Raw genomic sequence first — 14217 nt, 5'->3', positions numbered from 1 at the left:
TCTGTCTTTGTCCAAAAGGTAAGATAATTATAGGCATGTGTAGCATTTGGGTTTTATATTTTAAGTGTTAAACCCGAGGAAAAAAACTATTCCACTAATCATCATTAAGTTACATTAATTTTGACCATCTCACCTGAGGCGATTGGTGTATGTGTCTACACATGTCTTCATCTTGGCCAGCAGCATCCCTACAGAGGTCTGTCCCTCAGAGTGTTCTTCATCCTCCTCCTCTTCGTCCTGTCCCAGGTCTCCAGAGAGAGGCAGCAGCAGAGGAACTAGGGCTGTGCAGGTGGATATGGCCCTCAGCAGCTCCAGTAGCGCCCGATAGAGGGGCACATGACGTGCCATATCCAGAACTGCAGAGTGACAAGAAGGATACAACTTGTTAAGATACCACCACATAGTGCTTTTAATGGTCAGTTGGTAACATTATTGGAAGTCCCAGGGTCTGGAAACTGTATGAAAACCATCACAACAAGATCTCGATCCAGGGTTAAGTGAGAATGTGTTTTATCACTGTCAACAGCAGCAACACAACCAAACGCACTCTATATGCTGTATTTACAAATCATTCAATTTCCAAGCTCAATGGAAAAGATTACAAAAGTGTTTTTCTTGTGGCCTGAAGTGACTGCTTGTGGTGCTCAGAGAAACATGGCAGGGCTAACTTTTTTCCCCAAGGAGCACATGTGCTCCTAAGTTGAAAAAGTAAGGAGCGCACAAAGAACTTTAGGGGCACAATGTAAATTGATCAAATAATGTGTTTTCCGTAATGATGCAAATAGACATTTACAAGCAAAATTATTTAATGAATTTGTATACAAAATGTACAGAAAGGTAAAATCATCAAGTTTTGAAAAAGTATTGCAATTTAAATTTGTCTTTAATGTTATTATCTTATATATGTTATCTTGCAATATGATTATCTTATATAATGTTATTACTATCCTAAAACATTCTCCAGGTCCTCTGAAACTCTGCAGGACTTATTTCCACCCTGCCCAGCAGCGGTACCGTGGCAAACGGTCCCTAACTGCTGGGAGAACGGAGCAGGCTTCCCTGGAGGTCCGCCACTTTTCCCGGTCCCTCTTCTCCACCACACGTTGACTTATTCCCACCCAGTCGACAGCCTGGCCCCACCCCCCACGGTACGATACCAGTAAAAGTATCACAGTTCTGAGTAGTATCACGATACCACGGCAAGAATGAGGCAGATGTGCCTTTTGTCATTTGTAAAAAGATAAATCACTTTTCTATAATACATCACTGATATTTCAATGGAATAAATTACTTACTGACTTATTCATACTTCAAAAACAGCATCAATAAGTGATTAACATAGGGGGCATCAAAATAAAATAAATAAATAAAATAAAAATCAACCAGCCACCCTCCTCCCCTGACAAGTAAAGAACAGTCCCTTCATAAGTAAAGAACAGTCCCTAAAGTGCGGTGAGGTTTGTGGGCCATTACCTGACACAAAGAGAGAAATGTGAACGGCTCGTTTCTCCTCTGACACGTCACATACCTGTGTGCCGCCACGGCTCGGTTGTCCAGGTACTACTGGGCAACCAACGAAAGAGGAAATTACTGGACCTGGAGTTGGACTTCTCTGTCGCCGGTAAGCCGTTATCTTGCGCTGCAGAGCACTATGAGCCTCCGCCGTATTCCTGTCTGTGACCCCCATTCAACCCACAACCGCCAGGATTCGCCTTTCCTTTCTGCTGCTGGTTGAAACGTGATAATAGGGGCGCCCCAGCGCCCACTCCACTAACTTGACATGGAAATGAGCGGTAGTCTAGAAAACTGGCGAGTTTTGGGTTTTTTGGGTGTTTTTTTTTTTTTTTTGGAGGGTGCTCGTGCGCCCTCACATAGATTGCACCCTGGGCCGTCGCCCACATTGCCCATAGCAAAAACTGTCCCTGCTTATATTCATTGTGCCGACAGTGGCTTGGAAAACCGCCCATAACCGTGTCACACGGGGAAGAGGGAAGAGGGAAGGCGGCTGGAGTTCCTCCAACATTTGTGGTTAGATTATCATATTTATTGACAAAAATATAGGCTGCTTCGGCTGTTTTTTTATGTGCACATGTGCCCCTAAATATTTTTTACAGTTCGCACACACCTATTTTTAAGTCACAAATGCGAGTGAAACGCTTGCACTGTCGAGCCCTGCATGGGGGAAGAAAACTCCAGATTGCTCTGAGATAACTATGATTGCGAAGAGAGAAAGTGTCATTGAAACATGACAGACAGACAGACAGCTAGATAGATAGTACTTTGAGGTGGAAACCTTGGACAAGGGGATATTGAAAATGATCATATTTCCAGCAAGGGATTCTTCTGTCATAGGTACGTGTTCAGTAAAAAACTCGTTAAAGGTAGCAGAGGTTGAGCAACTGGCCATTGCATCTGCATGCACTGCCATCTGCCTCTGCCATCAACCCTCAAGGGCTTTTGCAGATAACTCCCCCTAATAAATAGATTAATTAATCAGACCAAAAAAAAAGTTTGGGGGTGTCCTTTTTTTCTGGAACGTTATAAAGAGTGAAAGAATAAAGCAACGCAAACAATGGCAAAATGTCCTGATCAGGAGACAAGGAGATGAAGATGGGACTTTATGGAAGGCAAAAATTAAGAATGGGACTAGATATGTCCTGTGTATGTGGCTGTGTATGTGGCTGTGTGTGTATGACTGTGACAGTCAATGGTCTACCTCAGTCGTTTCTAAATTTACAAACCAAACCTGACAGCTCCTACTTCTCGCCCACAACTGAGGCTTGAAATAACAGGACATAGATGGCCCTGCAGCCTGAGTCAGTCGGAGCCGTATGCTAAATAAAGGGTCATGCTTGGCAGCAAACAATTTGGTCAAATCTTAATAGCAACCAGAATTACTGCCTTGCGGTTGTATGCCTCCGCCAACCAGTCAAGTTACAGTTTACATCCATGTCTGTCCAGATGACAGATGTATGAAATACATAGCAAAGACTTTGTAGGAATTTAATAAAAAGGTATTGAATGTTTTTTTTGTTTGTCTGTTTTTTGGAAAAATGTGGATGCTACATACACATTTTCAACCCAGCAGCACAGTTTAAAGGTGGACACCCAAGTGTAGCCAATTCAGTATCTGCCCAAATGTCTCCCTTTCTCTTATGTTGAGTTAAGATGCAATATAGTTGCCAAAATACTACTAGCTGTCACAGTTAAGTTGAAAATTGACCTTCTGGATACAAAATGCCACTACTTTATCATTTTATCTTACTGGACATTTGTGTGATATTTCTACATAATCAAATAAGGAATTCTTATTATGGTCAAAAATGTGTACTGTGAGGTCACAGTGGCCTTTTATTACCAAAATCTAATCAGTTGATTCCAACTGATTTGTGCCAAATTTCAAAAAATTCCCTCAAGTCTTCTTGAGATATGGTGTTCATGGAAATGAGACAGATGCAAGGCTAAAGTGATGTTGATCTTTGACCTTCAAATCTATTCAGTTCATCCTTGAGTCCAAACAGTGGTTTATGCCAAATTATGACAGATTTCTTGTTGACAAGAATGAGAAGGATGAGGTCACAGTAACCTTTGACCTTCAACCACCAAAATCTAGTCAGTTAATCCTTGATTCCAAGTGGACATTTGTGCCAAATTTGAAGAAATTCGCTCAAGGTGTTGGTGAGATATATAGGGGGCGGGGGTTGGGGCACACACACGCAAACAGAGAGAGATATCCATGCGCGAGAAATGCACGTCCGATGTGAACGGGCTTGCACGAGAATTTCGGTGCGCTGTGCTTCGCAGCACTTCGTTGGCAGTGTGGCCCTGGCGTAAGAGGTAGACTTGCATAATCGAGTGATCACAAAATTGGAAGGCAGAATTCACAAATGATCTCAAATGGTTTTCATCACCACAAGAAGAACCAATTCTGATGAAGGACTAAACCCCTAACCCCTAGAAGAAAGTCAGACACCAAAGTAGTGTTTTCACAATACTCAATTTAGTGCCAAAGCACAACTTTAGTGTAATGGACTTCTCTCAGTTTGTCCTGACAGAGTTTTTTTTTGTTTTTGTTTTTACAGTCACCCATGGAGGTAAACTGGAGCAGCAAGCATCTACCTCTAAAGCTCCAACCTGCAATCACTGCCAAATCAGAAAAGCTGACCCTGTGGAACTGACCACCAATATGTGATGTTTGGGGTGAGAAGGTGCTCTACATTTATTGCAGCCTGCAGCTTCAGTAACTCCGAATTTGAGTTTGACAGAATTGGAATTATTTTGCTGTGCAAAATGCAGCAGGGAGAAGTCATAAAAACATTTCCATTTGCTGTTCTGAACATCAGGTAATATCATACACCACGCAGCAGTAACTGTGAGGTTGTTCGAATGCAAAGGGAGAACTAGGTAGTCAGCATGAGCAATGTTTTCTACACTGCATTAGCAGATAAAAAAACAAAGCAAAAAAAAAAAACAACAACATACAAACAAACAAACAAACAAAAAAAAAACAATAACACGGCAACAGAAAGTCAAACTTTGACCCAAAAACAACAAAAACAAAAAACAAAAAAAAAAACAAGGAAAGCGTGGTGGCCACACTGGTTGTCAGGTGAGAAAGTGGAAAAAACAAATGTCATAGATTAGCACTTGGACCGAGGACGACAGCACAATTTTGGTGAAAAAACAATGAATTGTAAGCAAGAAAAGGTATGCTTTCAGGAATATGTGAAGTAAGAACAAAAACAAAACACCTAAATAATAAATGGGATTTGTGCTGTGTAATAAACTCACATCCTTGGAGTAATCTTTGTAAAGCCTGATGATATCAAGTTACTATAAGACTAGTCACTGGATGTAGACTGGGGCTATAAGCCTGCCACTGGCTGACTATGTAGGGCAGGATTTTCCCTGCCTTCTATCTACATGCTACCGTTTTCAAAATCCCCGTCACTGAAGGAAACAACAACCTCTGTTGTTAATGTTAATGTTAAATGTTAATCCATTTTCTGAAATGGCCTGTTGGAGCTGATTTGCTTCATTTTTTCTCTGGCAGCCACATAAGGCCAGTGTCATTGACTCTACCAATGTTTCGATCAGTTACACTTCACAAGAAGTTCTGTAATATCGTCGTATCAATGATTTGAAAGAGCCACCTACAGCTAGCAAATCATCTGTACTTTTAGTGGATCCAGTGAGTTCCTTCACAGCCTAAGTGTAGTCAGGCTCGGCCTCTAGGGCACCAGTTATGAAACTGTGTTCAACTTTTTTTTATTCACTAAAAGTTGAAGCACATAATTAGCCATTAAAAAACAGTGCAAACCTACCTATGTGCAAATGTTCAGTCAAAAAAATCCCCCCTGACACTATTTTGCAAGAGCACCATCACTGCATTCTGTGCTTAACACTGCTCAAGATGACTGTAATTGGTTTACGGAAATATTAAGACACCAGATCATTTTCCCCCCAAAAGCACAATGTGTGCTTGCAGACCTTTCTTTAGCTCTGACACAGTGGAGATTGTGATAGGCAATGCAAGACTACTATGAGACAGAGAAAGGCCTGTAGAAACAAGTGTTAGACAAAGGTTTGCTTGTGTCAATGCTAAAACAAAATGAGAAAAACAGTTTGCCAAATGTAATCCAAGACTCTGTGATGGGTTAATTTTCAGCCAGTGTTTGTCAGTTGGCATCAAACAGCACTTGAACAGAAGCCAATCAAATTCAAGGGTCTGTTGAGACAGTGAAGTAGGCATCAACAGGCTGACCATGTAAACCGTATCATTTTCTGAGAGGGGCTGTCTGGTGTGTGTGCAAAGGTACTTGTGCATCCGTGTGCTTGCCTTGAAGTGTCAGCCTCTAAATAAACAGCTCTTGTTTGTGGCTCCCGGACTGTTTTACATTTATATTGAAATTCCCAGCTCCCCACTGTCCTTATCCCAGTATCTGCACAACACTGACCTCCCAGGGCTTTAATCTGCTCTCAGATCCTTTAACCAGTGTCTCTGGATGACACCTTGCATGGAATCCCAATCCCTTTTAGTTACATCTATATAATTACTCTGAGCATTTGTGGGCAACTCATCAGAATTCCTCCTCTTGCTCTGTGTCAATGTCAGACTGTTTATTCCAACTGTGGGTAGTAAATACCAAGGAGACTCTAATGAAAGACTGAAACAGAATAAAAAAGGAAGGGGCAACACATCAAAAAAACACATTTTAGATACACACCTTTTTAACAAATGGGCTATAAACAAACTAGATTAAAAAGGACACTCGTGAGTGCCAGGGACAATAGAATGCACTTTGGTCCCCTGACCATCACAGAGCCCTTATTCTTCTCTTCTTGTATTTTTCCAATTTTCCCATTTTTCAGACACTGGAAAACATTTGCTGTTGCAAAATGTAAAGGACAGCACAGTTTTATGATAAAAATTGTTTAATGTATAAATAAACCAATGGATTTGCTCTTTAAATGTAACCTGAGTTTTTCTTGAAGCCCTCTTCCACTCTTAAATGTGTTTTTCTTCTGTTTATGTTTTCTAAAATGTCTGACCTTGTCTATACTGACTTGTATCAGAGCAAAGTTTGTTGCTAGAGAGATGCTTTCACATTCCTCTCCTGAAGGAGGCCATGTCTGTGTATTTCCCTAAAATCTGAGATTCAAACGCACCATGGGCAAGCTAGGTTAAATATATCAGCAATACGTAAGCTATCTGCTGTACTATGGGAAACACCTATCAATGGGGAACACCAGCAAAAAAGCCTGAAACCATCAGCGCAGAGAGTTAGCATTAGCATAGTGACCAAAAAAGCAGACCCTGGAGCTTCCTTCCACTATCTACCAAAGCCCCATTGTAGCAGCTTGTATGTTTCACAATTGCCTGACACAGTGTGTCTGCCACTGCCAGTTAGCCTACAAGCTAACAAGCAACATAAACAAATAAAAAACACTAACTACACTTACCATTCTAATGCTTCTGCTCGTCACCAACTTTGGAGCACTACAGACTCCTCACCTAAGACTGAGTCTGACTGAGGAAGAAAGAGCAGATTGTTTCTGGCCCCTTTTCTAAGTTTATTTATTTATTTTTTTATGTGGGGAAAACCATGGTAAACAAATATTAATCACAGCACATAACGTGTCACCTCAAAATTGTTGTTCACAAGTCACATTTGCCTTCATGTTAGTTTTTTAACCAGTTTTGAGCAATTACATTTAGGAAACTCCATTCCCTATTGGAAGCCTGAACAGTGATAAAGAGGAAAGAGTATAGAGGAAAAAAACAGAGCTTGTTCTCATCTTAGCTACAGACAAGCAGTGGTCCATAGAGGCTGGACATCCATCACAGCTATGACCATCTTGGTAGTGCTGACCTGCAGTCATGGCAGTGCTACGTACAGCAAGCCTCCACTTTCTGTGATTTAGGGTCTTCGGGGGGCCTTACAGAGATGGGCGCTGCGAGTACCCGGCTTGGATGCTCAGGCTGATTAATAGTTAATGGGGGCCCTTAGACCTGAATGGGGGTGAGTGCCGATGAGTTAGCGTGGCATATGTAAGGCCTGTTTGAAATAAAGGCATTACTGTTGGATTTTAATGTCTCCCTGGTCACATCTGTAGCGTCACCTAGTGTCGAATCACTTACCGCACCAAAGAACCGTGTCAGGAAGTTGCATTTGAAATCAGGTTGTGAATCATCTACAAATACATACCAGACAGAATCTATAATCAAGCTTTGGATATAGATTTTAAAATGTCATCTATAAGTCCACACACACATTAGTCTCTGATGGATCAAAATAACACATCAAAGAATCGAAAACAACATCAGCTCCCAGCTGGGTCAAACAATAGTACACTAACATGGTCAAAAGTGCTTGTTAGGCTGCTGGAACTGAAGTAATCTAACATTTTTCCTAATTATTTTTATTGCTTGATATAGCACATATTGAATTACAGTACCAACATCATCAGTTGAGACCCAAAATTCATTCCCACTGAAACATAAGTAAAATATAACTCAGTCAGTCATTATGAAGAAGTTTGTGGTATACTGTCAATGGAAAATGATGTGAACACATTTATTGAGCCTCAACTTCAATGTTTTACACATACTTGATTTGCATAAATAACATGGCTAACATTATCGGTCATTAGCAGGTGTCCAGCATAACCCCTGAAAACAGGAGAGCTTAATTTGGTGAATAAAGCAGGCTCAAGTGGAAAAGAGTTGCTTGAGGTATTTTAATTTTAATAGCTTAGCAAGTGGTGACATCTTCCATATTTCTGTTCAATGCATTATATATATTTTTAAAAGCAAACCTAGCAGCAAGGCTTCTGTTGGCAGACCCATTAGTTACTTTTGCCGCCTGTTGTGATATGGTACAGTTATTAATGCTTTATGTAAAATCCTTGTGCCTCTGATTATTTTTTTGTTGACAGTCATATGCATCATACGCTGGATCAAAAACCCATTAGCTACAGAGAGAATGAATTATGGAGAAAGTAATATTACATATTTTATGCATATGAAACATTTTAATCATCACAGCACAGATAAATAAAATATTTCATTATGTTGTGGTATCAATGCTAGACATCCTGGTGGCTCAGCAATATGAAGTCAAGCACCAACAACACTGACGGTTTTTAATCTGGTCAATGTTTTTTTCAAATTTATGTTATGTCTCTCTTAACTGTGTGTCTAATAAAAAATGTGTGTGCGTTGTAGAGATTAAGGCCGGGCAATATGTCGCTATTTTGGTTATATCATTATTTTTTAAACCAGATATGGAATGCGACGCCATCGTTAACATTGATATGGTCCATTGCTGCACGCTGTCTCGCCAGCTTCTCCGCTCCACAGTTGCCATCTCTCTCTCTCTCTCTCTCTCTCTCTCACTCACTCACTCACTCTCCCTAACACACACACGCACATTCTGCCCCGCCTCTCCCTGTCCCTCTTTCTGAGCTGCCCACCCTCTCCCCCTTTTCACTATCATCAAAAGGGGTAGGTTGATTTCATCCATGCGCACTCATCTCACAACTCGCTTTTCCACAAAGTATTCACTTCAACGGAAAAAAGTAATCCTCTGTTCATTCATCCTGAAAAATGTATGTAACTGAAAAACGGAACATTCACTTCACTATCCACCTTTATTTTACTTTGCCGTGTCTGTGACCCGCAACTTTCGTTTCGGAAATGGTCGCTATCGCTAATGTGCACACTTGTATACATTTTATTTATTCAAATGTTATTGTATTTACTTCAAACGTGATCCTTCTGAGCTGCCAGATCAAACTCCCTGGCCGGCCGCATACCGGAAATTGAAATCAGTGGGACTGGCTGAAACTGAAAGCACTGTGGCGGCGCCGCTGTCGTAGGACCACCGCCTTTTAAAATGGCCATTCATTTATCACGGAAAATATCGATATATATCCTACATCGAAATTCCAGGTAAAGATAGAGATATTGGTTTTGTCCATATCGCCCACCCTTACTAGGGATGTCAGTGGTTAATTGCAGAGGGTTATTGTTTACCCGTGAACAATATTTTTGACAGTTTAAGCACGGTCCATCGGTTAATTTTGTCAATCTTTAGTTTACTGCACTGTACAACACCCAGATCTGGTGGGACCGAAGGTTGGCCACCATGTTTCCAGAGCAACGTGTTCCACTACCGGGACAGGTGGCTAGCTCCCACCTGACCCAGGCAAAGGAAAGACTGGAAACCACAGGGTGGGCAGTTGGAACTATATTTCTGTACGTTAGTGTGGCAAACAGGCTGTCTGTCAGCAAAGCTAACATAAAATAAAATTAAATGCGAGACATTTACATCACAAAACATCATTTTTGCCATCTTTAAACAGACAGCAACTTGCAATACAGCGCTAAACCAGTGAGGCAATGGAGCACCAGACTAAAGGAAAAGGCCTCTTGTATCTCGCATCATTTTGCTTTTTTTCCCCTTCTTCTTTTTTTTCCCCTTAAGAATTAAGCGGTTACTTATTATTTAATGAGTGTTGGTCTACCAAGATTAACTAAAACTGACATCCTTAGTGTGTTGTTCATATCCTTTTAAGCTTCATTGCTCCCCTTCACAACGACGACCACATCTTGTCTTCAATACTGCATGGCCAAATAGTTCAAACCTGGAAAAAGCACTGATTATCAACCACAGAAAATCCTGCTCTGCCATTGTATGCCAAACAAAGACAATCTTATTAACACCCTATTGTCAACTCACAAATCCTGTCTTACTTTTCGTCCAATTTAATCTATTTACTCTGCCTCTACTGCCCCGCAGTGCCTTGTGAAATGCGAAGATTCCTGTAATTACAGATGACAGATTGATGTTTGGTATTTTACTGGGGTGTAAAAGGGGAACTTGTTTAGAAAAGGACACCCCTGTGCTGTTCATTACTGAAGGTTGTGTCACATCAGGGCTAAGAAGGGAGGAAACTTGTGAAAGCAAGCTTGTCATGTGAAAACAAGTATTTATATCCATATTTGAGAGACAATCACAGCCAATTTTAGATAGCAGAGCGTCAGTTAATGGGGGCCAGGATCCCTCCCTGCTGCCAAAAATGTTCCAGAGATTCTTTCGATTTAATGGCTACAACGTAAAATACCTCTGCTTGAATAAAGCTTTTCTTCCTCCAAGTGGAACAACACTAATCATTTTGGAGCAGCTCATAATTCAGCTCCTGGGACCATGGTCCATTTCTAATGAGGCAAGCTGAGATGCATAGAAGCTTGCTAGTGTATGAGCTCACTTCATAATTGCCCTTAATTGGTGGGTGCTGCAATTGTGTGTGGGTGTGTTCATATGAGTGAGGCACTAATCTGGCTACCATGCCACTCACCACTTAAAACCTGGTACTGCAGCCTGGGATTGTAAAACACACCCTGAAGAGGATAAACCCAAACAAAGCACCTGAGCTGCTGTTGATAGCTAGCATACAGCTAACATCTGTGCAGTTGGTACACTGGCTGTTTGGGACAAATAAACACAATCCATCAGTCAAGTCTTTGCAAATGACGCCAAATAATTGGCTTGCTTTATGTCTGAACACGCTTTTAGTCTCGTTCAACTGTAAAATGTCACACTCACTACATAGAGTACCTTTAATTTTCAACAGCCAAATCAAAATTAACATTTTTTTTTTCTTAATGCGAAGCACTGGCATCAGTATCAGTACAAGCAAATTCCATATCTGCCAGGACCTAGTTTTTAGCAAATAAGCTCTGATAAACCCACTGGACCCTGCTTGCCCTGCGGCAAACTAAAGATGAGGTGGTGAAGGAGGCATTGTATCTATTAGCTCTAAATGTTGGACTTAGTCATTAAGTGGCCAGGAACATGAGACTAAATGCATGCCTATGTTGTTCCATGCAGGGTTTCTGCACATTTTTATGGACAAAATGTCAAATCTATTCCATGACTTCTCAAGGACCCATAATATGATCTTTATTCTTGATCAACTTGCCCCATGTTTTTTTCCAAACATGTCAGATTAAAACTCTATTCAAATATATGATCAGCTTGCTGGCACACATGAAGGGAGAGACAGAATGTGGGAAGAAAGTAAAGAAACGTACGTGATGATGAACAAAACTTCGCACATTGACGCATATCAAAGCTACGTTATGCAAAAATAAAGCTGCTGTAATGTTACTTTATAGGGAAAGTTATAAACAGAAGATTACTGTAACAAAAGTCATTTTTGACTTTTCCAAATGATTTTTACAAATTCCATGACTATTCCAGGCATGGAAAATGTGATTGTGAAATTCATTGCATTTTCCAGATGATCTTTGAGCGTGGGAATCCTGTCCTGTCCATGGGAGCTACGTCCATTGTTTTTACAGTCTATGTGTGGCAGCCCCAGATGAATTAACGTATGGGAGCTAGCTTGATGAGCAGGGACAGCTGAATGTAGCGGTATAAGTTTACATTTACAGTTTAGTAACTGACTGCAGTTGATTTAATATAGCACCTTTCAGACAGCAAGATCACAAAGTGCTTAACTGCAATAAAGTTGTTAAAAATAAGGTGATAAAAACAGTTTATTTTTCACTATTCTAAGCAGTATATGATGCTGCTGATATAAATGTCATGTGCAGCATATGCAGTACTTAAAAGTCAAAAACATATCAATTTGGCACCCAAGTTTTTGTGTTAGTATTGAACTGGGAGAAAACATAATCTCAGCCCTAATAAATATGCAACTCTTCACAAAGCAATGTCAGGCCTGTGGGTTCGTCAGCTTGTTTTACAGTGGCCAAAATATATTTATGTACAAATGACAAATGTAGTTTCAAGATAACCACCCATTTGCACATTATCTATATCCCCTGAGACAACATGATATGACAGCCATTAGTCTTCATAAAACCCACGTGCTCCACGTACTCAATTGTTTACTGTATCGGTCGATAAAAACAACAATGGAAAACATTCAGCTGGTTACCACTGAGTAACAACTCATGGGTGAACAGGAGAGTGGGTGCGTGGGCTGGTTGTTGCTACAAGGGACTGGTGCCTGTTGACTTCCCACATGGAAGAAGGCGTCGAGCATGCGGGTCACACCGAGTGGGTGGCTAACACTCTGACTCAAGCTCATGGCTTGACAGTGTCAGGTCTTCCTGACCCCTCTAGGGCAACAGAACAGAGGAGAGAGTAGCTGAAATAGTAAGACTGTGACATGTCTCCGCCAACACACAGTCTGCCTCAGTGGACGCTGTAGATAATGTGCATCAAAGCTAGACTGTGGAACAACCAGAAAAAAGTGGCCTGAAGCTCTGTGCCTTTTCAAAGGACAGAAGGAACAGTGGCTGCATTTTTGTGCACAAAGATTCCCTTTGTAAACCGAGCTATTCAAGTAACTTAGTTTTGAGCTGTCATATTCTGTGTGGACATCTTAACTGGGTTATGATATGAAGGAAAAGCAGAAAAATCTGGCTCACTTCTTTTTAAAACTGGTTACTGTGACCCAGAAAAAACAGCTCCCTGTCGTTTTAGTTTTAGATTATCATCTGAACAAACCATTTACTTTAAAGGCACTATGGGTTCTCGTGTTTACATGAGGAACCTTGTCATTTTATCTGTCAACCTGTTGAGTGGAGTAGAAACAGATCATAATTTTCATATACTAGAGCTACTCTACTACATTAGGAGGAAAAGGAAGTGGCAGCTGACACTGACACTTCCATTAATGATTGTTACGAATAAAACAACACATATTTTGGTAGAAATTAAGAAAGATGCCTAAACTACTGTCTATTCAGTAGTCAAAAATTCTATTAAGTCTATTACGTAAGATGCAAATGTGCATTTAAAAAACAAGATTATGACTTAACACAACAATTAAGCTAAGTAACATACAATATTAACCTGGAATGTTATTAGCTAAAATGTCACTTCACTGCTGCAACTTTTCTCTGCAATGTTCTAAAACATTTTTTGTCTCACTGTGAATCTTTGGTCCGAACTGGGCTTTAAATACAATTATGGAAACTACTGGCAATTGCTCACTGTCAATGGCCAATATTTTGAGGGTTCTGGTGTGGCCAGCGGATATATGGGCCAAGACTTCCTCTTCTGCATGCTGCTCATTTCATCTTATCTCTATACATAGATATCTGCACAAAAATGCAAAAAAACAAACAAATATGTACTTAAAAAGGCTGAACTGTCATCAGATAATAGCTAAAGGGTTGTGCCAATGTGTTCTGCCACTGATGCTCTCCACATGGACTGTAAACCTGCCGCTCAAATGTGATTGATCAATACTAGTCCAACTACAAATGGAAACCAGGATGCTTCCGATACCAAAATCTTGTACCGTTGCCTACAGATTCTGCATACACACAGATACCCACAAAAGTCTTAATGTAACCACCAGCAGGGGTCAAGTGTAGCCAGTCAGAAATCCAACTGCTAAAAGCTCTTCCCGTCTTCACCTGTTCATTTCCCATAACTGGCAGGTGATGAAGAAGTGACCAGGTTGTGGGGATGAAAGTGCAGAGGAAAGATGATTATTGCAGCATCGTTATATAACCGACATCCTGCAATTCAGTTGCAGCGCTCTATTACCCCTGAGGTCATAATAACTGCAACACTGAAACTATAAACTATTGATCTGCCTGGTATTGGTAGTGAGATGGAGGCAGGGTTGATGGTGTTAAGCTGGCCCATTAAAATGAAGGAATGCAAA

At 40.7% G+C, this 14217-nt stretch overlaps 1 protein-coding gene across 7 annotated transcripts in view; it reads right to left on the bottom strand.

Moving 5' to 3' along the window:
- The window catches only part of birc6 (baculoviral IAP repeat containing 6), a 155941-nt gene that overhangs the window by 35821 nt on the left and 105903 nt on the right, over positions 1-14217 (bottom strand). For all 7 annotated transcript variants that reach the window (XM_078176190.1, XM_078176192.1, XM_078176195.1 and 4 more), the window contains exon 65: positions 134-356. In XM_078176190.1, the coding sequence (XP_078032316.1) occupies positions 134-356 (223 nt within the window). The remainder of the gene's footprint in view (positions 1-133; positions 357-14217) is intronic.

This window comes from Epinephelus lanceolatus, chromosome 17 (genome assembly GCF_041903045.1).
Source record: "Epinephelus lanceolatus isolate andai-2023 chromosome 17, ASM4190304v1, whole genome shotgun sequence".
In the NCBI taxonomy this organism is placed as follows: Eukaryota; Metazoa; Chordata; class Actinopteri; order Perciformes; family Serranidae; genus Epinephelus; species Epinephelus lanceolatus.
Note: the sequence above shows the minus strand (reverse complement) of the source record. Positions and strands in the feature narration are given on the sequence as shown.